The sequence below is a fragment of the Saccopteryx leptura genome, chromosome 3 (genome assembly GCF_036850995.1).
Source record: "Saccopteryx leptura isolate mSacLep1 chromosome 3, mSacLep1_pri_phased_curated, whole genome shotgun sequence".
Taxonomy (NCBI): Eukaryota; Metazoa; Chordata; class Mammalia; order Chiroptera; family Emballonuridae; genus Saccopteryx; species Saccopteryx leptura.
Window position 1 is genome coordinate 275,138,735 of NC_089505.1, and position 23,474 is coordinate 275,162,208.

At 37.1% G+C, this 23,474-nt stretch overlaps 1 protein-coding gene across 5 annotated transcripts in view; it reads right to left on the reverse strand.

The window, feature by feature from the left end:
* Positions 1 to 23,474, reverse strand: part of EML4 (EMAP like 4) — a 154,772-nt gene that overhangs the window by 103,718 nt on the left and 27,580 nt on the right. For 4 of the 5 annotated variants that reach the window (XM_066378398.1, XM_066378397.1, XM_066378394.1 and 1 more), the window contains exon 1: positions 6,143 to 6,263. The exons of the other annotated variant lie outside the window; for it this stretch is intronic. In XM_066378398.1, coding sequence (XP_066234495.1) covers positions 6,143 to 6,209 — 67 coding nt within the window. In that variant the 5' untranslated portion in view covers positions 6,210 to 6,263. Of the gene's footprint in view, positions 1 to 6,142; positions 6,264 to 23,474 lie in introns of those variants that run through there. 5 annotated transcript variants of the gene reach the window in all.

The window sequence follows — 23,474 nt, forward strand, 5'->3', positions numbered from 1 at the left end:
CAGTTTGGATAGTCAATTACAGGGTCACAATGCAGATGCAAAGGAGTATAGTATGTAGCCGATTTCCACAGTTCCTTATAGCTCTAAAATTCTATAACCCTTTCCTGTTTAAATCTCGGTCTTCACTGTTCGGGGGCAAGAAACTCTTTGAGAATCCAATAAAGCTGTGGTAGATACTGCAGGAGCTCTGATGTTACATTGCTCAAGAAATCTGTTCGCTACTTAGCAGCTCTGTGACTAGTTTCAAGTGTAATTTATTTTTTAATTGATTTTTAGAAGGAAGGAGGGAGGGGGTGAAAGTGAAAAGAGAAAGACAAGAAGCATCAACCTGTAGGTGCTTCACTTCAGTTGTTCATTGATTGCTTTTCAGCTGGAGTCCCCCCCCCCCCCAACAAGACATGTATGAGAAAGCAATCAATGAACAACTCAAATGCCACTACTATAAACTGGTGCTTCTCAATGCTTTCCTTTCCTGTCTCTCTCTCTCAAAGAAAAAAAATTATCACTCTTGCCCTATCCAGTATGAAAACTTCATTTTTATTTTCTGTCTCTAAGTCTCTAACGTATCCCACTCGTCATTCCCAATACTTTTTGGGAATACATCTGTTCAATAAAGAGAGTATGTTCTGGGAACTCCATACTCCTTTTTCTTAACCCAAGTTTATGAGTTCCTTTTCCTCATACCATGGCAGTTTCTTATTTCTTTGCTCCCTCTAGAAATAGTTTCCAGCATTGAGGGTTAAAGTATAAACTATAAGTGAATTCTCAAGGATTCTTAAATTCAAGTGAATTTTCAAGGATTCTTAAATTCACGGCGGTGGGGGAAGGGTGAGGTAGGGGGTGGGGGGTCAGAAAAGAGGTCCATAAAACTTTAGTCATCAGTCTATTCTATTTATTGACATAAATAAGTTTCTTTTACTAGCAGTCTAAATTTGTATGTAACTAGTAAACTTTAATATTCAATATTATAGTATTAAAACTACCAACAACAGCTATCCATTATGCTTTTTTACTAAAATTCATCATAGCTTGTTTGTCTTCTAACTTGTCAAAAAGTGTGTCATTTTGCAGAGATAAACGTATTAATTCTAAATATCCAAAAGCTGGCAACCCAGAATATCAGAATGAGATATGCCTATAACATTCTAGCAATTATGAATGTCAATGATTTTACGTAAATTGTTTTAAAATGTAATACTTTCTTGTCTTCCAAACAAGGGCATGAGATTATAATGCAGTCATTTCTAGATAACTCAGTTTTTACTGAGAATATTAATTACTTTGTTCTGCAAGCAGTGTTAAAATAATGCCCTAGAGGCATTATTTTATTACTATATTTCTAATTAAATAATTGAAAGTGCTGTATTTTCAAATTTCTTATCTTTTCTGATGCCTTTCCATCCAGCTTCTCTCTGTGCAATCAGGATTAACTACGCTGGTCTATAGCAACAATCCTTTCCAATCTGCCTACACTATAGGATTAAAGATAACCAAGCTTTTTGAATTGTTTATAAGAAAATAACCTCCAAAATTAAGACCTTTACTATTTAAAAATTATATTTTGCATGTATATTATAAACACATATATCATATATGTAATTTATACAATCTAGATAAAGGGGGGTGGGTGATGAACAAAGCCCGGACCTAATATTTATGTCATCAGAGTCCTAGAGGAAGAGAAGAAAAAGCTTCTGCTAAAAAAAAACAAAACAGGCCCTGGCCGATTGGCTCAGTGGTAGAGCGTCGGCCTGGCGTGCAGAAGTCCCGGGTTCGATTCCCGGCCAGGGCACACAGGAGAAGCGCCCATCTGCTTCTCCACCCCTCCCCCTCTCCTTCCTCTCTGTCTCTCTCTTCCCCTCCCGCAGCCGAGGCTCTATTGGAGCAGAGATGGCCCGGGCGCTGAGGATGGCTCCTTGGCCTCTGCCCCAGGCGCTAGAGTGGCTCTGGTCCCGACAGAGCAGAGCGAAGCCCTGGAAGGGCAGAGCATCGCCCCCTGGTGGGCAGAGCGTCGCCCCCTGGTGGGCGTGCTGGGTGGATCCCGGTTGGGCGCATGCGGGAGTCTGTCTGACTGTCTCTCCCCATTTCCAGCTTCAGAAAAATACAAAAACAAAAACAAAAAACGCACATATATGAAGAAATAATGGCTGAACTTCTCAAGTTAAATTAAAATTTACAAATTCATTAAAATTAAGTATATATTTAAGTCCCTATCTCCATACCCATAAAAATCAAATCCAAGTATATAAAAGAATTAAAGATAAAATTATACAACCTTTAGAAATATACTTTTCACAAAAATTAGGGGATATTTTATAGCTTCATGTTCGTTTTGAAATATCTCCTAATTTTTGTGAACAGTATAATAGAGAATGTTCACATCCTGCAAGTAGAGAGAAGGTTCCTATAAATAAGATACAGAAGAATTCAGAGTATATGCTCACTAAAACATACAATAAAGAGAAAAAAACTTCATAAACTGTGAAAAGATAGTTGTAACAGTTATAAGTGGAAAAGGATTAGTATCTTGAATACAGAATTCCTACAAAACAATAAAAAAGACAATTCTAATAGGAAAATTGGCAAAAACCTTAACTAACAGCTCATGAAAGACAAAATACCGTATTTTTTACTCCATAAAAATGCACCTGATCATAAGACACACCTAGGGTTTTGAGGAGAAAAATAAGAAAAATATATTCTGAACCAAATGGTGTGTTAAGATATTTAATAAAATACCATATTTTTCGCTCCATAAGACACACGGGGGGGGGGGGGGGGAGTGCGTCTTATGGAGCGAAAAATACGGTAAATGGCCAGTAAACATATAAAATGAGGCAAGTACCTCATTAATAATCTTGGAATATTATTAAAGCCATATGAAATACCATTTATGCTCACTAAACTGATAAAAAATATAAAGTCTGACAATATCAAGTGTTACCAGGGATAGACGTGAAGTTACTCTCATACATTACTGATAGGAAGTAAACTGTTTCAATGACTTTAGGAGGGCACTTTGGCACTATCTGATAAAGCTGAAGATGCACACATTCTATGACCTATGACCTAGCAATTCTACTCTTAGGTGTATATAACCTGACCTACAGCAGTGTAGGTGAACTTCTGTAATAGACTAGTGAATATTTTAGGTTTTGCAGACCATACAGTCTTTGTAGCAACTACAGTACGTAGATGCCTTTGTAACACAAAAACAGCTATAGATAAACATGTAAATTATTAGGTTGTGACTATTTTCCAATAAAACTTTATTTACAAAACAGGTAGCCTGCCAGGCAGTTTCCCAATCTGTGCTCTTGTCACACCTACATTAAAAAACATGTTCAAGAATGTTCACAACAGCATAGTTCAGAACAGTAAGTAACAAAGTAGAAACAACCTAAATGTCTACCAACTTATAAGATGTGCAAATAAATATATAAACATTCAACAGAATATTACAGTGATAAAAACAAATTATGGTTACATGAAACATCTGGAATATTAGTGTAAAAAGGTCAGATGACCTTTATATAAAGTTCAAAAATACAGAAGTAAATAACTGTTTACAGAATAACACTATAAAGCAAGGAGGTAATATACACAAAATTTAATAAGTTACTGTATTTTTCGCTCCATAAGACGCACTTACCCCCCCAAAAAAGTGGAGAGGAAATGACCATGCGTTCTTATGGAGCAAAAAAAATGGTATTTTATTAAATATTTTAACACACCATTTGGTTCAGAGTATTTTTTTTCTTATTTTTCTCCTTAAAACCCTAGGTGTCTTATGGTCAGGTGTGTCTTATGGAGCAAAAAATACGGTACTTCTGATATTACACAGTAGGGGGCAGAATATGGAGACATCCACAGATTACAGAACATATATGTCATAAAAATTAAAACATATACTGTATTATACCTTGGAGGGGGCAGAAAAGTTGAGTGATTTTTCTCTTTTGAAAGAGGCTGGGGGATAAGGATGACTAAACTACATAAATTATTTGCTCACTCTATTTTTTTGGAGGAATGAAACCATTTTTGCAAAGTAAATTCCAAAACAGATGAAAATAAAGTTGCACTTCCAAAAAAATCCTCAGTTTTGTGTCATAAAAACAACTAAACCAGATGGATTTTATGACAGATTTCAGGACTAACAATATAACCTTAAAATTAGTTGTTACCTATAAACCTTTGGGGGGGGGGGGGGAGACAGTGTCCATTTCATAAAAGTAAATGCTACAAAATACCAACCAAAAAACATTAGTTTGAATAAAAAAAGGTTTCTGATCTCCCCTTCCTAAAGCACTTACGTTAAGACACTAGGCAGACCTTATTGTGTAGAATAGTCATGGCTAAGGATTAGAAGATTAGAGGAGTTGATATGGGTGCAGAACCATGAGAAAACAGTAACAATACCAGGCATTGTTTAAAGAAAAAAAAAAGAAAGCACTGTCTAAAGACCATTAATAGGCAACTGATTAAATAAATGGTTGTCCTATGGTATATTATTGTAGGTCTTTAAAAGAATGGTGTATATTTATAATTATAAATAGGTATGGGAAGAGTGACAACATACAATGGAAAAGAAAAACCTTGCAGGGCAACATTTAATTCTGTATCTGTGTAGAACTGTATAGCCATGGACAGGCGTACATGCATATACAGATATAAAGAACATACAGGCATGTGTCTGGAAAGTGAGATTTCAGAGAACTTTTTGCTTTCTTGTACTTCTGGATGAACTTTCTACAAAATAAAATTCTTTGTAAACAAAATTTAAATTATTTTCTCAGTAAAAAATAGCTGAGCTAACTTAACCTCCAATGTGAACCTATTTATTAATGCAACCTAACTTTCAATACATTTGGTTTATTTGTAGATTTTTATACATAGTGAATAAAAACATTTCTGTAAAAATATAAGTATGATGTTCAAACAGCATAGTCTTAGTTAATAAGACAAAAATCAATACAATGCATCCAAAGAAAGACCCAATCTTTAAATATTATTCCTTCAAAACACAAAACAAAATTAGGATTGATTTGTCACATTGTAAACTAAAAATCAATTAAACTGTAAAAATCATTTGGCAACATAAATGATTTTTTGGTTTTGTTCTACAATGGAATTTGCTATCTTTAAATATTGTCATATAAGGACAAATATTCAACACTATATCAAGAAGCCAAGCACTATGTATTCTAAAGCTAAAATTTATTTTTAGAAAAAAATCATGAAAATATATTCATAAAAACAGCAGCTCATATGAAGATATATTTATATTTATGCAGGAATTAATATTTCTTAATCAAATTATTTTCACAAAGAAGTTTTAATAAGGCATTTTAACTATTAAAGCTATTTTATTTCTTTAGTAAATGACAATATTAATTACCTCCAGTGAGCAACATGATTATATGAAAATAGACAAATTTCTGGTTTAAATGAAGTAACATGAATAATGTTTTTGACTTATTTTCTATTTTTAAAACTAACTTTGTATTTTCCTTGTATGATATTTACTAAAAATTTACCTACTTGCATAATTAAAAGATAAACTGTTAAGTAAAAAAAATTAAAACACATTTTGTACAGTACTCTGAGCATGACGGCAGATTCCAGAAAAGAACTTCACCTCCTTCTATCCCCAGAATTTGTTTACAATTGAAATTTTTTTTCAAAATCTTAATATAACATGGAATTAAAAACATATTCAGATAATTGATTACTTTAGATGAAGTTTTTCATTAGACTTCATAGAAGCAAATGTCCAGTTCAACTATACAATTGCTGATTTCCTATTTAAGAAACACTTTTTGATTACTTCCCATTAAAAGCTGCAGTTTTAATTTTTTCCCTCAAGAATAATAATACAATGACTATCTTTTGGGGGGAGGCAGGAAAAGAACAATTTGAGCAAAGCCCACTCTGTCCTCACAAAAGGAATATATTTGTTTATACCAAGTTTACAGTCTTAAATAATTTATTTATGCCATTATTAACACATATTTCTAAAAGTAGGAGGAATTAAAAAATGAAGAAGGGATCTAGATTTATTCCAAACTCCTCAGACTTCTTTTGTCACATGCAGTAAAGTCTGTGAGACAGGTCTGAATTCCCAGGAAAGGAGATACATTACCAGTGCAGAAGTTCACAATCGCAGAGGAACCATACACTGAAGCGAGACCAGGCAAGCTGTCTTCCATTCTTGCCACCTACGTTACAAGCAATATAAACTAGTCCAGTCTACGTTTCCTGCTGCTTTCCCAGATATTTCGAGAGCAAATCCCAGCTTTCTAAATCTCATGACATACTTTACATTCTAAGGAAATCCTCCAGTCCAGATGGCCTACCATGAAGCACTTCTAGTTGGCACAAATAAAAACTTAAGATAGCTCTTCTCTTGGACCTTTTGCTCTCTGAACGAAAGAAAGGTTTTCTACTTATTTATAAAGAGACACAAAGAAACTGAAGGAGAGAGAGCAGACAGAGCACGCAGGCAAAAGTGGGTAGGATACAGACAAAACACTGGGGCTGCTTTGGGGAGTGGTTAAGCTGCAGGCGTAGGCAGAAACACATGAATTAATGTACCACATGAAAATTCACTGCAATAATTTGGTTGTCTTCAGGCACTACTTTTTCTGATCTCTTACTTGGTTAAGAGTAAGGTAGAATTATTTCAAATACAAAAATGGTTTTTGCCTTCTGAAACAAACACAAAACATACTAAATAGTTTCTATAAATAACAGAATTATAGCCCCCAAAGTGAGTAATTTCTCTACTAGGAAATAAACAATGCGTGTGCAAAGTGGCAAGTCACATTTCCTTTTTCCTTTTTATTTTTGTTTAAAATAAAATGAAATCCACATGAACTGAAAATAGAATTACCACTTTTCATTGATTTTTTTTAAAAACCTAAATGTTAAGACTAATATGGCTGATTTATTGTCACCATTTTACTAAAGATAAAGAGTAAAATTAACAATGAGAACATTTTCCTTAATTCATTAACTTTCCAAATTATTTAAAAAAATACACATGCACTAGTAAGTAACTTTTAATAATTTACATCTGGTCAAATATTCCAATTTTAAATTACTCATGCTTATAATGTAAATGTGTAAAGTAATGCAAATTATAAATATCTTTAGTCTGTCTTACAAAACCATGTGAAACCAGGTAAAAGTTAATGAACATGTATTTCTTCTTTTGAAAACTACTTGTAAAGCTACTCCTAAGGCTAATCAAAGTACACATTCAAGGATAAGTGCCAAAAAAAAATAAACTATTGACAGTTTATCTTTTGAATTGGTTGCTTTTAAGCTTTATATTTAAAATTAAGAAAAACAAATTTAAACCAACCCAAATTAAAACAGAAACAACACAACAGCTATACAGTGTGTCCGTAAAGTCACGGTGCACTTTTGACCGGTCACAGGAAAACAACAAAAGACGAGAGAAATGTGAAATCTGTACCAAATAAAAGGAAAACTCTCCCAGTTTCATACCTATTCAGTGCAGTTCGATGTGGGCTCACGCACAGAATTTTTAGGGCTCCTTAGGTAGCTATCCTTTATAGCCTCTACAGACTCGTCACTGACTGATGGCCTACCAGATTTCTCCACCAAACTGCCGGTTTCCTTCAACTGCTTATCCCACCAAGTAATGTTATTCCTATGTGGTGGCGCTTCGTTATAAACACGCCGATATTCACGTTGCACTTTGGTCATGGATTTGAACTTAGTGAGCCACAGAACACATTGAACTTTCCTCTGTACTGTCCACATTTCGATTGGCATGGCCGTGGGCTGCTCCGCTGTATACATGGTGCTACGTCATCATCTGCGCATGCGCACATGCTGCCACATCATCCTACAGAAACTGGGAGGGTTTTCCTTTTATTTGGTGCAGATTTCACATTTCTATCGTCTTTTGTTGCTTTCCTGTGACCAGTCAAAAGTGCACCATGACTTTACGGACACACTGTATACACCAAAAAAAATACTGTGAAATAGATGAAACCTTAATCAACATTAAGAGTTGCGTTATAAAGATTGAGATAAGAATAAACTAATAGTAAAGCTAATGAAGACTAAGGAATGAAGCAAAAATGATCCAGATTAATATGAACAAAAGTCCTTTATAACAAAAGAGTGTTTCCTCAAGTGATGATTTGGGAAAATGCTTCTCTTTCAGCTAATACCCGGTACAGATTCATCAAAGTCTAGGAGCCATTTGAAAAACTAACAGAAATGAGCTGGGGAATGCATAATGTGTTTGAAACAAAGGACATTCAGATGATACTACAGAGGTAAAATAAAAGCAGACAGAATGTAATACAAAAGAAATGTGGAATGCCAGGCACAGACCAGTAAGAATTTCATATTGTAGGTATATATCCAAGAGAAATGGAAACATAAGTCCATATAAAAACTTGCACTTGTATGTTCACAGCAGCATTATTCAGAAGAGTCAAAGCATGGAATTTGGTTCCTACCCTCAAGGAGCTTTCAAAGATGCAAAATCCTCAAAAGAAAAAGTATTAACAAAACAAGTGCAATAATATATTAAAAAGACAATAAATCACAACCAAGCTGAATTATAATCAATCAATGCAATTTATCACATTAATAAGATAAAATCATGTTCATTTCAACAATTAAAACAAAAACATTAAATACATATTATGAAGAGACAGGAACATTTTTTTAATGTTTATTTTATTGATTTTTAGAAAGAGGAAGAGATAGGAACATCAATCTGTTCCTATATATACTCTGACAGGGGATCGAATCAGCAACCTCTGTGCTTCCGGACAATGCTCTGACCCAGTGGTCCCCAACCTTTTTTGGGCATGGACCGGTTTAATGTCAGAAAATATTTTCATGGACCAGCCTTTAGGGTAGGACGGATAAATGTATCACGTGACCGAGACAAGCGTCAAGAATGAGTCGTAGACAGATGTAACAGAGGGAATCTGGTCATTTTTTAAAAAATAAAACATCGTTCAGACTTAAACATAAATAAAACGGAAATAATGTAAATTATTTATTCTTTCTCTGCGGTACTGGTTCACGGCCTGGGGGTTGGGGACCACTGCTCTAACCAACTGTGCTATCCAGCCAGGGCTAGACAGGAATATTCTTAATCTGATTTTAAAAACAAACAAACAACAAAAAAAAACCTTATAGCAGATCATATTCTCTACATTTCTCTCTCTAGATGACACACACACACATAAATATACATGGATAAGTAAGTATGTATGTATGTATGTATGTCATCCCAAATGCTCTTCTTATGTCTGATAAGACTCTCTTTTCACCGAAGAGCAGGGTCTATGTTTCCACCACTTGTATCTGGATGGGAGCTTTTAAGTACTCTAGTCAAAGTGCAGTAAAAGTGATGTATGTATAACTTTTGAGACTAGGCTGTAAAAGTATACAGCTTCTATCTGATGTTCTCTACTCGGGAATGAGGCATCCTCCCAAGAGCCAGCATCAACAACCAGACCTACGAGTAAATAAGCCTTCATGTGATTCCTCTCTCTGCCTTTGCATCTTGCAGCCAAGACCTCAGACAACAACAGCAGACAACTGTTGCACTATGTGCCCTATCTATATTCCTAATCCACAGAATTCATGGTAATAAATGGATGCTTTATGCCAGTGGTACTGGTCCGTGGGCCATTTGGTACTGGTCCGCAGAGAAAGAATAAATAACTTACATTATTTCCGTTTTATTTATATTTAAGTCTGAACGAAGTTTTATTTTTAAAAAATGACCAGATTCCCTCTGTTACATCCATCTAAGACTCACTCTTAACGCTTGTCTCGGTCACGTGATACATTTATCTGTCTCACACTAAAGGCCGGCCCGTGAAAATATTTTCTGATATTAAACTGGCCCGTGGCCCAAAAAAGGTTGGGGACCACTGCTTTACGCCACTAAATTCTTAACTGGTATGTAGCCATAATAAATGGAACAGGCATATACCAAAAAACAAACAAACAAAAAATCACATCATATTTAATGATGAAATACTGAAAGCTTTCTGTTGGGCAAATAAGGTTGTAAAATCTGTATTTTTTTAGTGTGCTCACTTTTATTGTTAAAAATGGCGCTGGGCAGCACCAGGTATGTGACCTGTGAAATTGCAGATTACCTTCCTGCTTGGTAAAGACCATTGTTATGCTAATGTTTGCTGCAGGAGAGGTTTCAAGCCAGAAAAGTTTTAAAAGGAAGGAGAAGTAAAAAGAGAGAGAAGCCAGCTTTGCAGAGAAAGAAGCCATGTTGGCAGAGTGAGTGCAGATGGGGAACCAGAGGTGAGGGGCTTTGGAACTGGTGAGGCCTTTGATTCTAGGAGAAACCAGAGAAGATTCTCTTGGTTGTAGAACTGGAGAATGCGTCAGTGGCTTTGGGAACCCTAAATGAAGAGGGAAGTGTTTTCCCTGTGTGTTTGCTTGTCAGCCGAAACAGAACTTGAATAAAGGAATGGCCCACCATTTTTTGGCTCCACTGTTTCTTCACTGTCTGCACAAATCCAGTGGAAATCTGCATGTGAATGGCCACAATGGCAGCGACTACTGGCCTGTATAAACTTTCCTTTTGAGATAAGAAAAAAAAAAACTCTCATCACTTCTATTCTGTGCTGCAATCCTTCTCAGTTCAGTAAGACAAGGGAATTAAAAGATCAGAAAAGAATTATAACTATCATTCACAGACAATAAAAAATAATAGGAAGCTTGTTAAAATTATCAGAATTAACAGCATGTTAAGCAAGGTAGATGAACATAGGTCAATACACAAAATCAACTGTATTACTGTACCTTAGCAAAGAAAAGAAAAAGAAAATTTTTAAAGATACCATTCATATTAACAACTAATATCTAGCAATAAAAATAATGTTAAAGATCTCTGTACATAAAACTAGTAAATTTTGTTAAGAGAAATGAAAGACCTAAATAATTGTGGAAATACACTATGTGGGTTGAAGACTCAATGAAAATATGCCACTTTTACCCAAACATCTCAAAATTTAATGCAATATGAAAAACCCCCAACAATTTATGGGTGTGCATGCATGTGTGTGCCTGTGCATATGCATGGAATTTGATAAGCTTATTCGATGTAAAGCAGCGGTTTTCAACCTGTGGTCGCGACCCAGGAGGGGGTCGCGACCCACAGGTTGAGAACCACTGCTCTACTGGATATCAAGAGTTATAATGAAAACTATAGTAATTAAGACAAAGACAGACAAATGGACTTGTTGGTCAAATAAGTTTGTAAATTGATATACAGTGTGTCCGTAAAGTCATGGTGCACTTTTTTTTTTTTTGTATTTTTCCGAAGTTGGAAATGGGGAGGCAGACAGACTCCCGCATGCGCCCAACTAGGATCCACCTGGCATACCCACCAGGGGGTGATGCTCTACCTACCTGGGGCGTTGCTCTGTTGCAACCAGAGCCATTCTAGCACCTGAGGCAGAGGCCATAGAGCCATACTCAGCGCCCGGGCCAACTTTGCTCCAATGGAGCCCTGGCTGCAGGAGGGGAAGAGAGAGACAGAGAGGAAGGAGAGGGGGAGGGGTAGAGAAGCAGATGGGCGCTTCTCCTGTGTGCCCTGGCCGGGAATCGAACCCGGGACTCCTGCACGCCAGGCCAACGCTCTACCACTGAGCCAACCGGCCAGGGATGGTGCACTTTTGACCAGTCACAGGAAAGCAACAAAAGATGATAGAAATGTGAAATCTGCACCAAATAAAAGGAAAACCCTCCCAGTTTCTGTAGCATGGTGTGGCAGCATGTACGCATGCACAGATGACGACATAACACCGTGTATACAGCGGAGCAGCCCACTGCCGTGCCAGTCGAGATGTGGACGGTACAGAGGAAAGTTCAGTGTGTTCTGTGGCTCGCTAAATTCGAATCCGTGACCAAAGTGCAAGGTGAATATCGGCGTGTTTATAACGAAGCACCACCACATAGAAATAACATTACTTGGTGGGATAAGCAGTTGAAGGAAACCGGCAGTTTGGTGGAGAAATCCCGTTCTGGTAGGCCATCAGTCAGTGACAAGTCTGTAGAGGCTATAAAGGATAGCTACCTAAGGAGCCCTAAAAATTCTGTGTGTGAGCCCACATCGAACTGCACTGAATAGGTATGAAACTGGGAGAGTTTTCCTTTTATTTGGTGCAGATTTCACATTTCTATCATCTTTTGTTGTTTTCCTGTGACCGGTCAAAAGTGCACCTTTGCACGCTTATTATAGGTTGCATTGTGTGTGGGGGACAGGCCTTAAAGCAGGCCGGGTCATTATAGCCTGAGGCTTAGTTTTAAGACTAAGCCTTTCCCACCCTTTTTGATGTAGGGTGGTGCACTCTCACAAGGAATCCCATTATGCCTCAGATAAGTGACTTTGTATCAGAGACTTCCTTGTTCGTATACTGGAGCAAAGGTTTTGATTTCTATACTATAAAGTGAGGTAGACCAGGAGGTGGCTCTCTCTTGGTTCCTGAGATTAGCATTAGAGAGGAGAGCAGAGAAACAGCCAAAATGGTGGAGTGCTGAGAGAGAAGTCAGTTTATGCAGAGAGAAGGAGATGGGAAACAGAGGTGAATAAGGCTGGTGAGCTAGAAACCGTTGATTCTAGGAAACTCGGATAAGTCAGGCTTTGGGAGTCCTGAATGGAAAGGGAAGTGTCTTCCCACTGTGTGTATTTCTTGCCCGCTGGGTGCAAGCTAGAATTAAAGCTGATGGCTGTAAAGCCAGAAGCCATGGCCAGGGCCACCATCACAGCCGCCCGGCCCATGCAGGTTCGCATTGGATTCGGACAGTCGGTAAAGAAACAATGGAGCCAAAAACTGGTGGGCCATAGTCTTTAATCCTAGCTTGCACCCGGCGGGCAAGTAAAAACACACACTGGGCTCCAAAACCCACTCACATTCAGTGCTCACAAAGCCACTGACTTATCCAAGTTTCCTAGAATCAAAGGTTTCTAGCTCACCAGCCTTATTCTCCTCAGTTCCCCATCTCCTTCCTTATCCCAGATAGAAACTCTGCACAAACTGGCATCTCACTCAGCACTCCACAATCTTGGCTGCTTGTCCTGGCCACATGGCCTCTTTCCGCTGCTCTCTGCTCTGCTCCCTCTGCTCTCTCATGCTAATCATCCCAGGAACCAAGAGAGCAGGCTCTCGTTCTGCCCCCATTTTATAGTGTAGATTCAAAACCTTCAATCCAATATACAAAATAGGGAAGTTAGTCAGGGGTCTCAAACTCAACTCAGCATGTGTGCCGCAGAGCAAGATCACAGCCATTCGGCAGGCCGCACTAGGTCTACAAAAGGCAACTGTTACGCAACACTTTTCAGTGTCACAAAACGACCAGAAACTGTAGTTCGTGGATTAGTCTGCGGGCCGCAAAAAATTATTCGGTGGGCTGCATGTGGCCCGCGGGCCGCTAGTTTGAGACCTCTGCTCTAATACAAAGTCACTTCTCTAAGGCATGATTGGATTGTACCGCCCCACATCAAAAAGGGTGGGAAAGGCTTAATCCCAAAACCAAGCCCCAGGCTACAAGGATTCTGCCTGCCTTTAGCCCACCCCCAACACACATTAATATCACCTGGGCAACGGCCTCCTCATGGGCAGCGTCATATTTAACAAAGTGAGCATAATATACTCTATCTGCCCAACAATGGCCCACCAGTTTTTGGCTCCGTTGTTTCATTACCGTCTTTCTGAATCTAATGCGAACCTGCATGTGAATGGCCACGATGGCGGCTCCTGGCTTTACAGGACTCATGGAACTGAAAAGAGAAGCCAAAAATAAAGTCATATAATGACAAAAGGTGGCAGTTAACAGAGATTTGAGGAAATAAGAGTCAGACTAATATATAAAAATGGGTCAAATAGATCTCCATATAGAGAAAGAAAAGAAACTTGACCCTTAACTCACATACAAAAATGAATTTCAGGTGGATTGCAGATCAAAGTTTGAAAGACAGACAATGTAAAGACCAGTGGCCACCACCATTGTAGCCATTCAGGCTCGCATTGGATTTGGACAGATGGTAAAGAAATAGTAGAGCCAAAAAATGGTTGGCCATTCCTTTATTAAAGTCTCGTACTGGCAGACAAGCAAACACACAGGAAAGACCACTTTCCCCTCATTCAGGGCTCACAAAGTCCTGACACATTCTCCGGTTCCTCCTGGAATCAAAGGCCCTCACAAGCTGCAGTAGGGCTCCAGAAGCACCCTCAGCACTCTGCATCTGCACTCTTCTCTGCAAACAAGCCTTCTTTCTGCCTCTTCTCCTTCTCTATGGAACAGGCTAGAGGCAATCAAAATCCCTCCCCAGAAAATATTAGCAAAACAATGGCCCCTCCCAAGCAGGAAAGCAACCAGCAATCTGCAATCAACTGCCCGGCTCTTTGGCAAGCACACACATGGCTGCCCAGGGCCATTTTGTAACAATAAAAGTGAGCAAACTCAAAAAATACAAATTTTACAAACTCATTTTGTGAGGTCGGTTGGCAATGGGGAAGGTCCTGTGAGGAACCAGGCCCAGCAACTTTGACTGGGACCGCCCACACCCATGTGTGCCAAAAGAAACTTCCTAGGAGCCCTTTGAAAAAGAGCAACTGTCTGCCAGCCAATGAAATTTCACCAGGGTCATATCAACCCAACCACCCTACTGAGGCTATACATTATCCCCAAACAAGGGAGGCGCACGACTTCTCTGCTCCCCCTCTTGTGGTCCAGAGAACATAGCCCGGGAAGCGCTCTACTAAATAAAGCTTTTGCTGTTCCACACTTCGCGGCTACGCCCTTCCTTCTTCCTCAGTGGGGAAAATACCTTACACATTTGCCCTACAGACAATATAGTTTTTAAAAGATAGTTTAAAAAAGACACAGAAATTACTACTGAAAAAAGAAAAGGTTGAAAACAAAAGCAAAAATAGGGGAAAGTAGCTGGAACACATAACTGACAAAGGCTCTTACCCTGAATATATATATATATACAAAGAACACTTACATATCAATGAGAAAGACAGGCTGATAGAAAAATATACTTAAATAAGAACTTTACAAAAGAGAACATACAACTGGCCAATAAATATACAAAAAGGTGCTCACCCTTATTAGTAATCAAGAAAATACAATTTGGAACTGCAATAAAAAATCACTACACACTTGTCAGATAGCTTAAGTTGAAAAGACTAACAATATCTAATGTGGAACAACAGGAACTCTTGAAACTACTGGAAGAGCTACATAATGGTACAGCCACTATATAAAACTATATTGCATTATCTTTTAAAGTGGAATAAACACTTTGCTTATAACCTAGCAATTCTAGTCCTATGATTATACTTAACAGAAATGTGTACACATGTGTAACAAGAGATATGTACAAGAATCAGAGCACTATCCGTAATAATCAAACACAGGAAACAAACCAAATAGGAACAAATATATTGTGGCATATTCATATAACCAAATATTCAGCAATGATACTGCATAACTACTGCCACATACAAAAGCATTGATGAATCTCACAAACATAGTATTGAGCAAAAGAAGACATAAAAGAACATATGCCTTATGATGTTACTTACATAGAATATAAAAACAAACTATACCATATTATCAGAAAGGAAGACAGAAGTATTCTGGAGATGTGAGAAGGAATAGTACTTGGGAGAAGCATAAGGAGTGGGTATTCTGAGGTGCTGAGGATGTTTGCTTTCTTGACCTGGATTATGATGTTATATGCAATAAAACAATTTTTAAATGCTGTGCTTATACCCCCAATATACGTATATATATTTTTTGTATATTTTTATATGTACTATTGTGCCAATGTTATGAACATTATAAAATATATGTAAAGTTAGACATTTAAAAGGTATGAAATAAAGATAAAATAAATGAAATCTTAGATGTCTTGCTAATAGCGATAGTTTCATACTTTCATTTGTGTATGCATGCGTGCGCACACGCGCACGCTGGAAAACAGCATCCTTATATCTTCCAAGTGAAACAAATATTTTAATTCTGCAGCTATAATTTTTTATTACTTTTCTCACTCCCATATATTGCCTTATTTTCTTAATGGAACTTAATCCCTCAAAAAGTTTATAGTATTTAAATGTTGTGCCTATCGGAGTGATAAATACACTGCTCACAAAAATTAGGGGATCAAGAAACGTGCAGCTACTCCAGTACTTTCAGCCTTTTGTATTGTGCATTTTCACCAATGAAATAAAAGTTGGTTTTGCATCCCTAAATCGAACAACTTTCTTTGACTTGTTCGCTTTCTGATGTTCTTGTTTAATAAAAAAAAAAAAAAAAAAATGCTTTTTTTTATCGTTTCATATCCATTTTGAAATATCCCCTAAGTTTTGTGAGCTGTATATTAAGACACAGAAAATAAACTACTTTTTGGTTTTTCAATGATTAGTTAATATTTTAAGTGTACATATTTAGGGTAAGGATCATTCATGTTTCAAACAAGTCTTCTCAATTTTGACATTGGGAAGATGAATTCATATTAGACCAGGTTAATTCACTAATTTTAAACCTGTGATGTGGCTGACAAAGAGCTTGAATTATGAACAAAAGATCAGTTGTGCCATTTTCTTACTGTTTTCCTGTGCCTGATTTATTACATTACTTTAAATCTATGGTTTCTTTCAAGAAATCTTTTGAAATGAGAGATCCAAGCAGTAAGCTTCAAGTGTAGAATGGGATGCCCTAAAGCTCACTTGTAGAGGCAGATGTAATCTTCTGGGGATTACCCTGGATCTGACTCAGATCCACAATTTAATCTCAGGATCAAGCTAACATTCCAAGAATTTGCCAAAAGTGAGATGATCACAGCCCAGATCAAATTCTCCATGTCTTCCCCAAAGCAAATCTGCATATTCAAAAGCCAGATTAAATCTAGACCATTTCTCTAGTGAGGCATTTGCTGTTTATTTGTTGACAGGTCTTATACTTGGGCATATGTTCTAAAGCAGTGGTCCCCAACCCCCGGGCTACGGACCAGTACCGGTTCGTGCGCCATTTGGTACCGGTCCGCAGAGAAAGAATAAATAACTTACATTATTTCCGTTTTATATTTAAGTCTGAACAATGTTTTATTTTTTAAAAATGACCAGATTCCCTCTGTTACATCCGTCTAAGACTCACTCCTGATGCTTGTCTCGGTCACGTGATACATTTATACGTCCCACCCTAAAGGCCGGTCCGTGAAAATATTTTCTGACATTAAACTGGTCCGTGGCCCAAAAAAGGTTGGGGACCACTGTCTAAAGACAGTCTCAGCAATCGAGCAATGTACAATAGTTCAAGTTACCTAACTGCTCATTAACACAATGAATATATTTATATATACACACACAAAGATGACTAAACATAGTCCAGAAGCGTATTTTAAGAATCCTCAGGGCCTGACCTGTGGTGGCGCAGTGGATAAAGCGTCGACCTGGAAATGCTGAGGTCACCGGTTCAAAACCCTGGGCTTGCCTGGTCAAGGCACATATGGGAGTTGATGCTTCCAGCTCCTCTCCCCTGTCTCCCTGTCTCTCTCTCTTCTCTCTCTCTCTGTCTCTGTCTCTCTCTCTCTCTCCTTCTCTCTCCTCTCTAAAATGAATAAATAAAAAATAAAAAAAAAAAGAATCCTCAGGGAGTATCTTTTTTTATGGGCAGAAAGCTCTGTTTAGGTCAATCTGTATTATGTAAATAACTTAATTCAAACACAGCAAACCCTAAAAGATAAATGTTAGGTTTCAAGTACAGTATCTAAAGTTACTATATGAAAACTAGTAACCATGTTTCCACAGAGGGCCAAACAAGGTGAAATACGTAGAAACTCAATATATAACATGAAGAATGTTAGATAAGAGTTTATTTCCAGTAAAAGTTAACTCTAGATAGAATGAACTATGACATCAAGAACAGATTTCTCTGAAAAAACAAGAGATTTCACTGCCTTTATGGGTTAAGATTCATCCTGGATCACTGTAGGTAGACTCAAATTATCGTCTACAAGACTCAGTATCCCTACAATTACAGAATTCAATTTGTTAGTATATCCCTGTCTAATTAGCTAACTTTGCTCAAAGTATACTGCTCACAAAAATTAAGGGATATTTCAAAATGAATATTAAGCAATAAAAAAGCATTTTTTAATTAAACAAGAACATCAGAAAAGCAAAGAAGTCAAAGAAAATTGTTCTATTATGCAAATGAGATGCAAAACCAACTTTTATGTCATTGATGAAAATGCACTATAAAAAAGGCTAAAAGTACTGGAGTATCTGCACGTTTTTCCTGATCCCCTCATTTTTGTGAGCAGTATAGGGGAAAATTTGAAATTATAGTTATTTGAGTGTATAGTAGCAAATGATAGTGAACTGGTTACTGCTTCTTAGAGTTCACAGGAATTCCAAAACAAATATGAAATAAAATTCATTAAAATTTAATATACATATGAACCAAAAGTTTCTAATATGCTTAAACTTGCAAGTAAACTTTAAATACGAAATTTATTCAGCCCATCTCTGTTAACTGCCAGAATTATGATAAAAATGAAAATCTACCTGACAAATGTTTCATCAAAATTGAAAATGTATCTTTTTTCTAACTTCCTTATTTGCTCCTAATGCAGTTTCAAAATCAACCAGGACTGAAGTGGATCTTTCTTCCTTCCAACTTCTTTGTTTCTCTGCTATCACATCAGTTTCAACTCTTAAGGTTGTTTGAGTCAGGGATGAGATAAACTTTGTATATAACCAGTTTCAGAAAATAAGCAATAACATGTCACTGGGGTCAACAGCTTTTCTCAATTGGAAAGCAATTTAACTGTCCAAAACTGGCATGGTTAAAAACGGCTGTCCAGCCATTCAATGAAATATTAAACTCATTACCTTACTAGGCTATATATACTATAGTAATCTAAAAAGTTCACATATTTTTAAATGATATGCACATAAACAACAGCTATAAAAATACATGAAATGGAAAAAGAACAGGGAACATATGAGAGTAGTTGTGATTATTTTGGGATTTATAAATAATTGTTTTTATAATTTTAAAAAATCGACTTCTTTTCCTCCAAAAATCTTTTTCCTTTTTTTTTTTTTTGCAACAGAGACAGAGAGGGAGAGAGAGAGAGACAAGAAGGGAGAGAGATGAGAAGCATCTAGTCTTTGTTGCAGCACCTTAGCTGTTCATTCATTGCTTTCTCATATGTGCCTTGATTGGGGGACTACAGCAGAGCAAGTGTCCCCTTGCTCAAGCCAGGGACCTTGGGCTTCAAGCCAGCGACCCCTAGGCTCAAGCCAGTAAGCCGGTGATTTCGGGGTTTCGAACGTGGGTTCTCTGCATCCTAGTCCGAAGCTCTATCCCTGCGCCACCACCTGGGCAGGCTCCTCCAAAAATCTTAGTGAAACTATCAGGAGTAAAGTTTGTGAAAAACTGGACCAAAGTTGGGCTAACTATGTAATGAATAAGACAGTTCCCAACAGATAAGTTTTCAGAGAAGATATAGCAATAGAGATTTCTCTGTTTTCTGACTACCCTCCAAAGTAAAAGGATCAAAAAGTAAGTTAACTCTATAAGTACCCACAATTTACTTTTAAATTCATCAGAAAATAAGGCAATTGATAGACAGACATACGATAATCCAAATATAACAAAATGCTAATTATAGAACTAAGTGGTAGATACATAGGTGTTCATTGTAAATCTTTCATCTTTTCTGTATATTAAATACTTTTCTTAATAAAACAGAAAAACTCTATCTGAGGTAGACACACTTCTAGGAGATACTATAAATAAATTGCAGAATACTCTGGAAGCTTTTATAGGAAAATAAAAACATTCAGGTAGTTGAATTTTACAAAAAATCAGTGTGTGTTATATGATCTGAATAACATTCTGTTAAAAAATACGCAGAATGGCCTAACCTGTGGTGGCACAGTGGATAAAGCGTCGACCTGGAAATGCTGAGGTCGCCAGTTCAAAACCCTGGGCTTGCCTGGTCAAGGCACATATGGGAGTTGATGCTTCCAGCTCCTCCCCACCTTCTCTCTCTGTCTCTCTCTCCTCTCTCTCTCCCTCTCTGTCTCTCTCTCTCTCTTTCTCTCTCCTCTCTAAAGTGAATAAATAAAATTAGAAAAAAACAAAACGCAGAACACTGAGGTTGCTGATTCAAAAAATACGCAGTTATAGATTCTCAGATCCCATAGCATAGTTTCCAAAGATAAACCTGCGCCTCCCCAACAAAAATAAACCTTACCTTGCAGTATTCATGCCCTTGTGTAGTCCTCTCCTTTGAATCTGGGCTGGGCCTGTGACTTGCTTTTGACTAACAGAAGTTGCATAACTTTCAGGACTAGGTATTAATAAGTCTTGTAGATTGTAAGACTCTGGTTTCTTTCTCGAGGAGTACTAAGCTGCCTCTTAAGAAGTCTAACGACTGAATCATCATGCTAGAAGCTACATATACACGCTCAGTTTGACAGTCCCAGCTTAAGCCTAGCCTGCCAGCCATTCAGATATGTAACAGGTAAATGAAACTAACCTTGCAGTCAAATAACACTGAGTGATGTTAACAGAGAAAGAAATGCCTAGTTACACTCTGTCCAAATTTATGACCCACAATAATTTGAGATATAACATGAATGCTGTTTTAAGCCACTAAATTCTTAGTAATATTTTTTAAACCAAAATAAACAGGGCCCCTTAAACAATAAATATTTAGTCCAAATCCTCCACTTTTATCAACTGATCTATTCTCAATGAACTGAAAAATAAAAAAGCCTGTAAATTCTAGGCTAAGCAGGTGAGAATAAAAAGTAAAGGAAAAAGCTACATAGGAACATTTCGGCCTACCCTATTCAAATATTCAAACTTTACTATATATATTGAAAGCTCAGCTAAGCAACAAATAACAGACCATTTCTTTAAAAATTTTTCCAGTTTGGGTGATAGTGACAGCAGAGTAAATGTATTAGATATAATTTTTGCTATTTAAGTTCATACTGAATCCTTTGTCTGACACTGTATCAGTGGTCTGTGACACCCACCCAAGTAGCTAGCTGCCTTAATAAAGCATTAATAGATGCCTGACCAGGCGGTGGCGCAGTGGATAGAGCGTTGGATTGGGAGACAGAGGACCCAGGTTCAAAGCCCTGAGGTCGCCAGCTTGAGTGCGGGCTCATATGGTTTGAGCAAGGGGTCACTCGGTCTGCTGAAGGCCCATGGTCAAGGCACATATGAGAAAGCAATCAATGAACAACTAAGGTGCTGCAACAGAGAATTGATGCTTCTTGTCTCTCTCCCTTACTGTCTCTCTCTCTCTTGCGCGCGTGCACACAAAAAGTTAAGAAAAAGGAGAAATAATACATTAAAAAAATCCCCACAGCATAAACATGGAATTCATGAAGTTTTCACTTTTCTCCCAAGTTCTAAGATATATCAAAACAAATACAAGATACAGTCTCTATTCTCAAGGAATTTTACATCTAGCTGAAGTGATAAAAGCAAATATTTTTATAAGAAATATCACAAAGCAGTACAAGAGTAACTACCAAAGAAGTGACAGATGAAAGTTGAGGAGAAAAAGATGGATAAGAGTAGTCCTATTGAGAAAAGAGGTTCGATTCAGATCCTAAAGTCTAAGAAAACCTGGTTAGGCAGAAAAAAAGAACATTCCAAAGTGGGAAAATATTTGTGGATAAATGAGTGAATTATAAAGACTGACTACAGTCTGTTACCACTGGAGAATAAAAAGCAAGGCTGGAAAGGAAGGCTGGGCCTAATTAAGAAGGGCTCTAAATCCTACCCCCCAAAAAATTGGATTTCATACTACAGGCAACAGCCAACCACTAAGTGATTCTGACATACTATTACAAATACAAATAATTTCTCCATTTGTCTAGAATCTGACTGATTCACTCAATTTGACAATTCCTAAAAGGAAAGAACCTTTCCTTTTGTGACAAATGATCTTTTGATTTCTCCATCTGAGTGCTTGCTGATTCAGGTCACACCACAGAGAATTTAACATCAAACATTTATAGCCATGATGGTGAACCTTTTTATAAAAACCGCACACTTTTGCAGTGCTGGTCAACTTGGTCCCTCCCGCACACTAGTGGGCATTCCAGCTTGAAAGGTTCCCTACCCCTGCTCTATACAATGTTCAAGTGAACTGTTATATTAACTTTAGTTAGTTATGTCAAGACATTTGGTTTGCTTAATAATGATAAACCAAATTTACTCAAGTTCAGAAAAACTATACTTATCTGACATAGATTCAAAAGGATTTTATTCAGATCCTATGATAAATAAAAACAGGCTCAGATGGAAAAATAAACTATGTCTATTAGATTATGAAGGAAAAAACCTTACCTTTTAATGATATTTATGGAGATTTATAACTTGTATTTTAAGGCTTTAAAGGTTTAATAGTCTGTAAGTTCAACTTCATAAACCAAGTTAAAAATTGACATATACTAAGCCTAGCCTGTATGACCTTGGGCAAGTTACTTGAACCCAAACCTTAATTTCTCACCTGTAAAATGGAGATAATAATAACTTTTTTATAAACTTATTGTGAGGACTGACTCAATACATGTTAAGTACTTGAAACAGAACCTGATATACAGTGGTACTCAATAAATGTTAATTATTATTACATATTCATTTAATAATAAATAGCTAGATTTTGAGGGAATGCTTTCCCAGTTATAATTTCTAGCTAGTGTGCAGCCGAGAAAAACATTCTAAAAATTAACACTTCGCAGAATCTTCAAAAATTCAACTCCATCGATGGAAATTAGAATAGAGGTATCCCCCAAATAAAAGAAATTTATATGGACTTCAAACTTTAAACTAAGTCATAAATCTAAAGATTGTCATTTTGTAAACGTGGAAACTTTGGGAAGCACTATACCACCGCCATGCTGCTGTTGTAGTCAACAACCAGAAGATTCAATTTGTTTCACTGATCTGGGTAAACCCAGGAGAAAAGAGCAGGCGATCCAAGGAAAATAGGGGAGGTGGCAATGGCCTAAAATAAACTATGTTCGTGGATGGGCCTGCATTTCCTGCCTTTTTCTCCTATACTCCCCTGCAAAGCACTGGAAATTTCAGTCCTTTGCTTTATGTGCTATTTTCTCCCACCAAAGATTCAAACAAAAATATGCCAATATTATCATATGAGTTGTCTGCAAAAACTCTTGAAATGCCAAAAAAGAGATTTAAAACATTCCTTTAGGTATGAATGTAGGCTTGTTATGATATTAAGAGACAAAGTACTGAACTTGAGGATTATTGTTTCTACAGAGAAAATCTGAGTTTGAACTGGTGCCACAATTTCTGAAACTCTTTTCATTTATTTTTGATCCCAATGGCCAGAAATAATTCAATATATTTTTATTGAGTGAATTAAA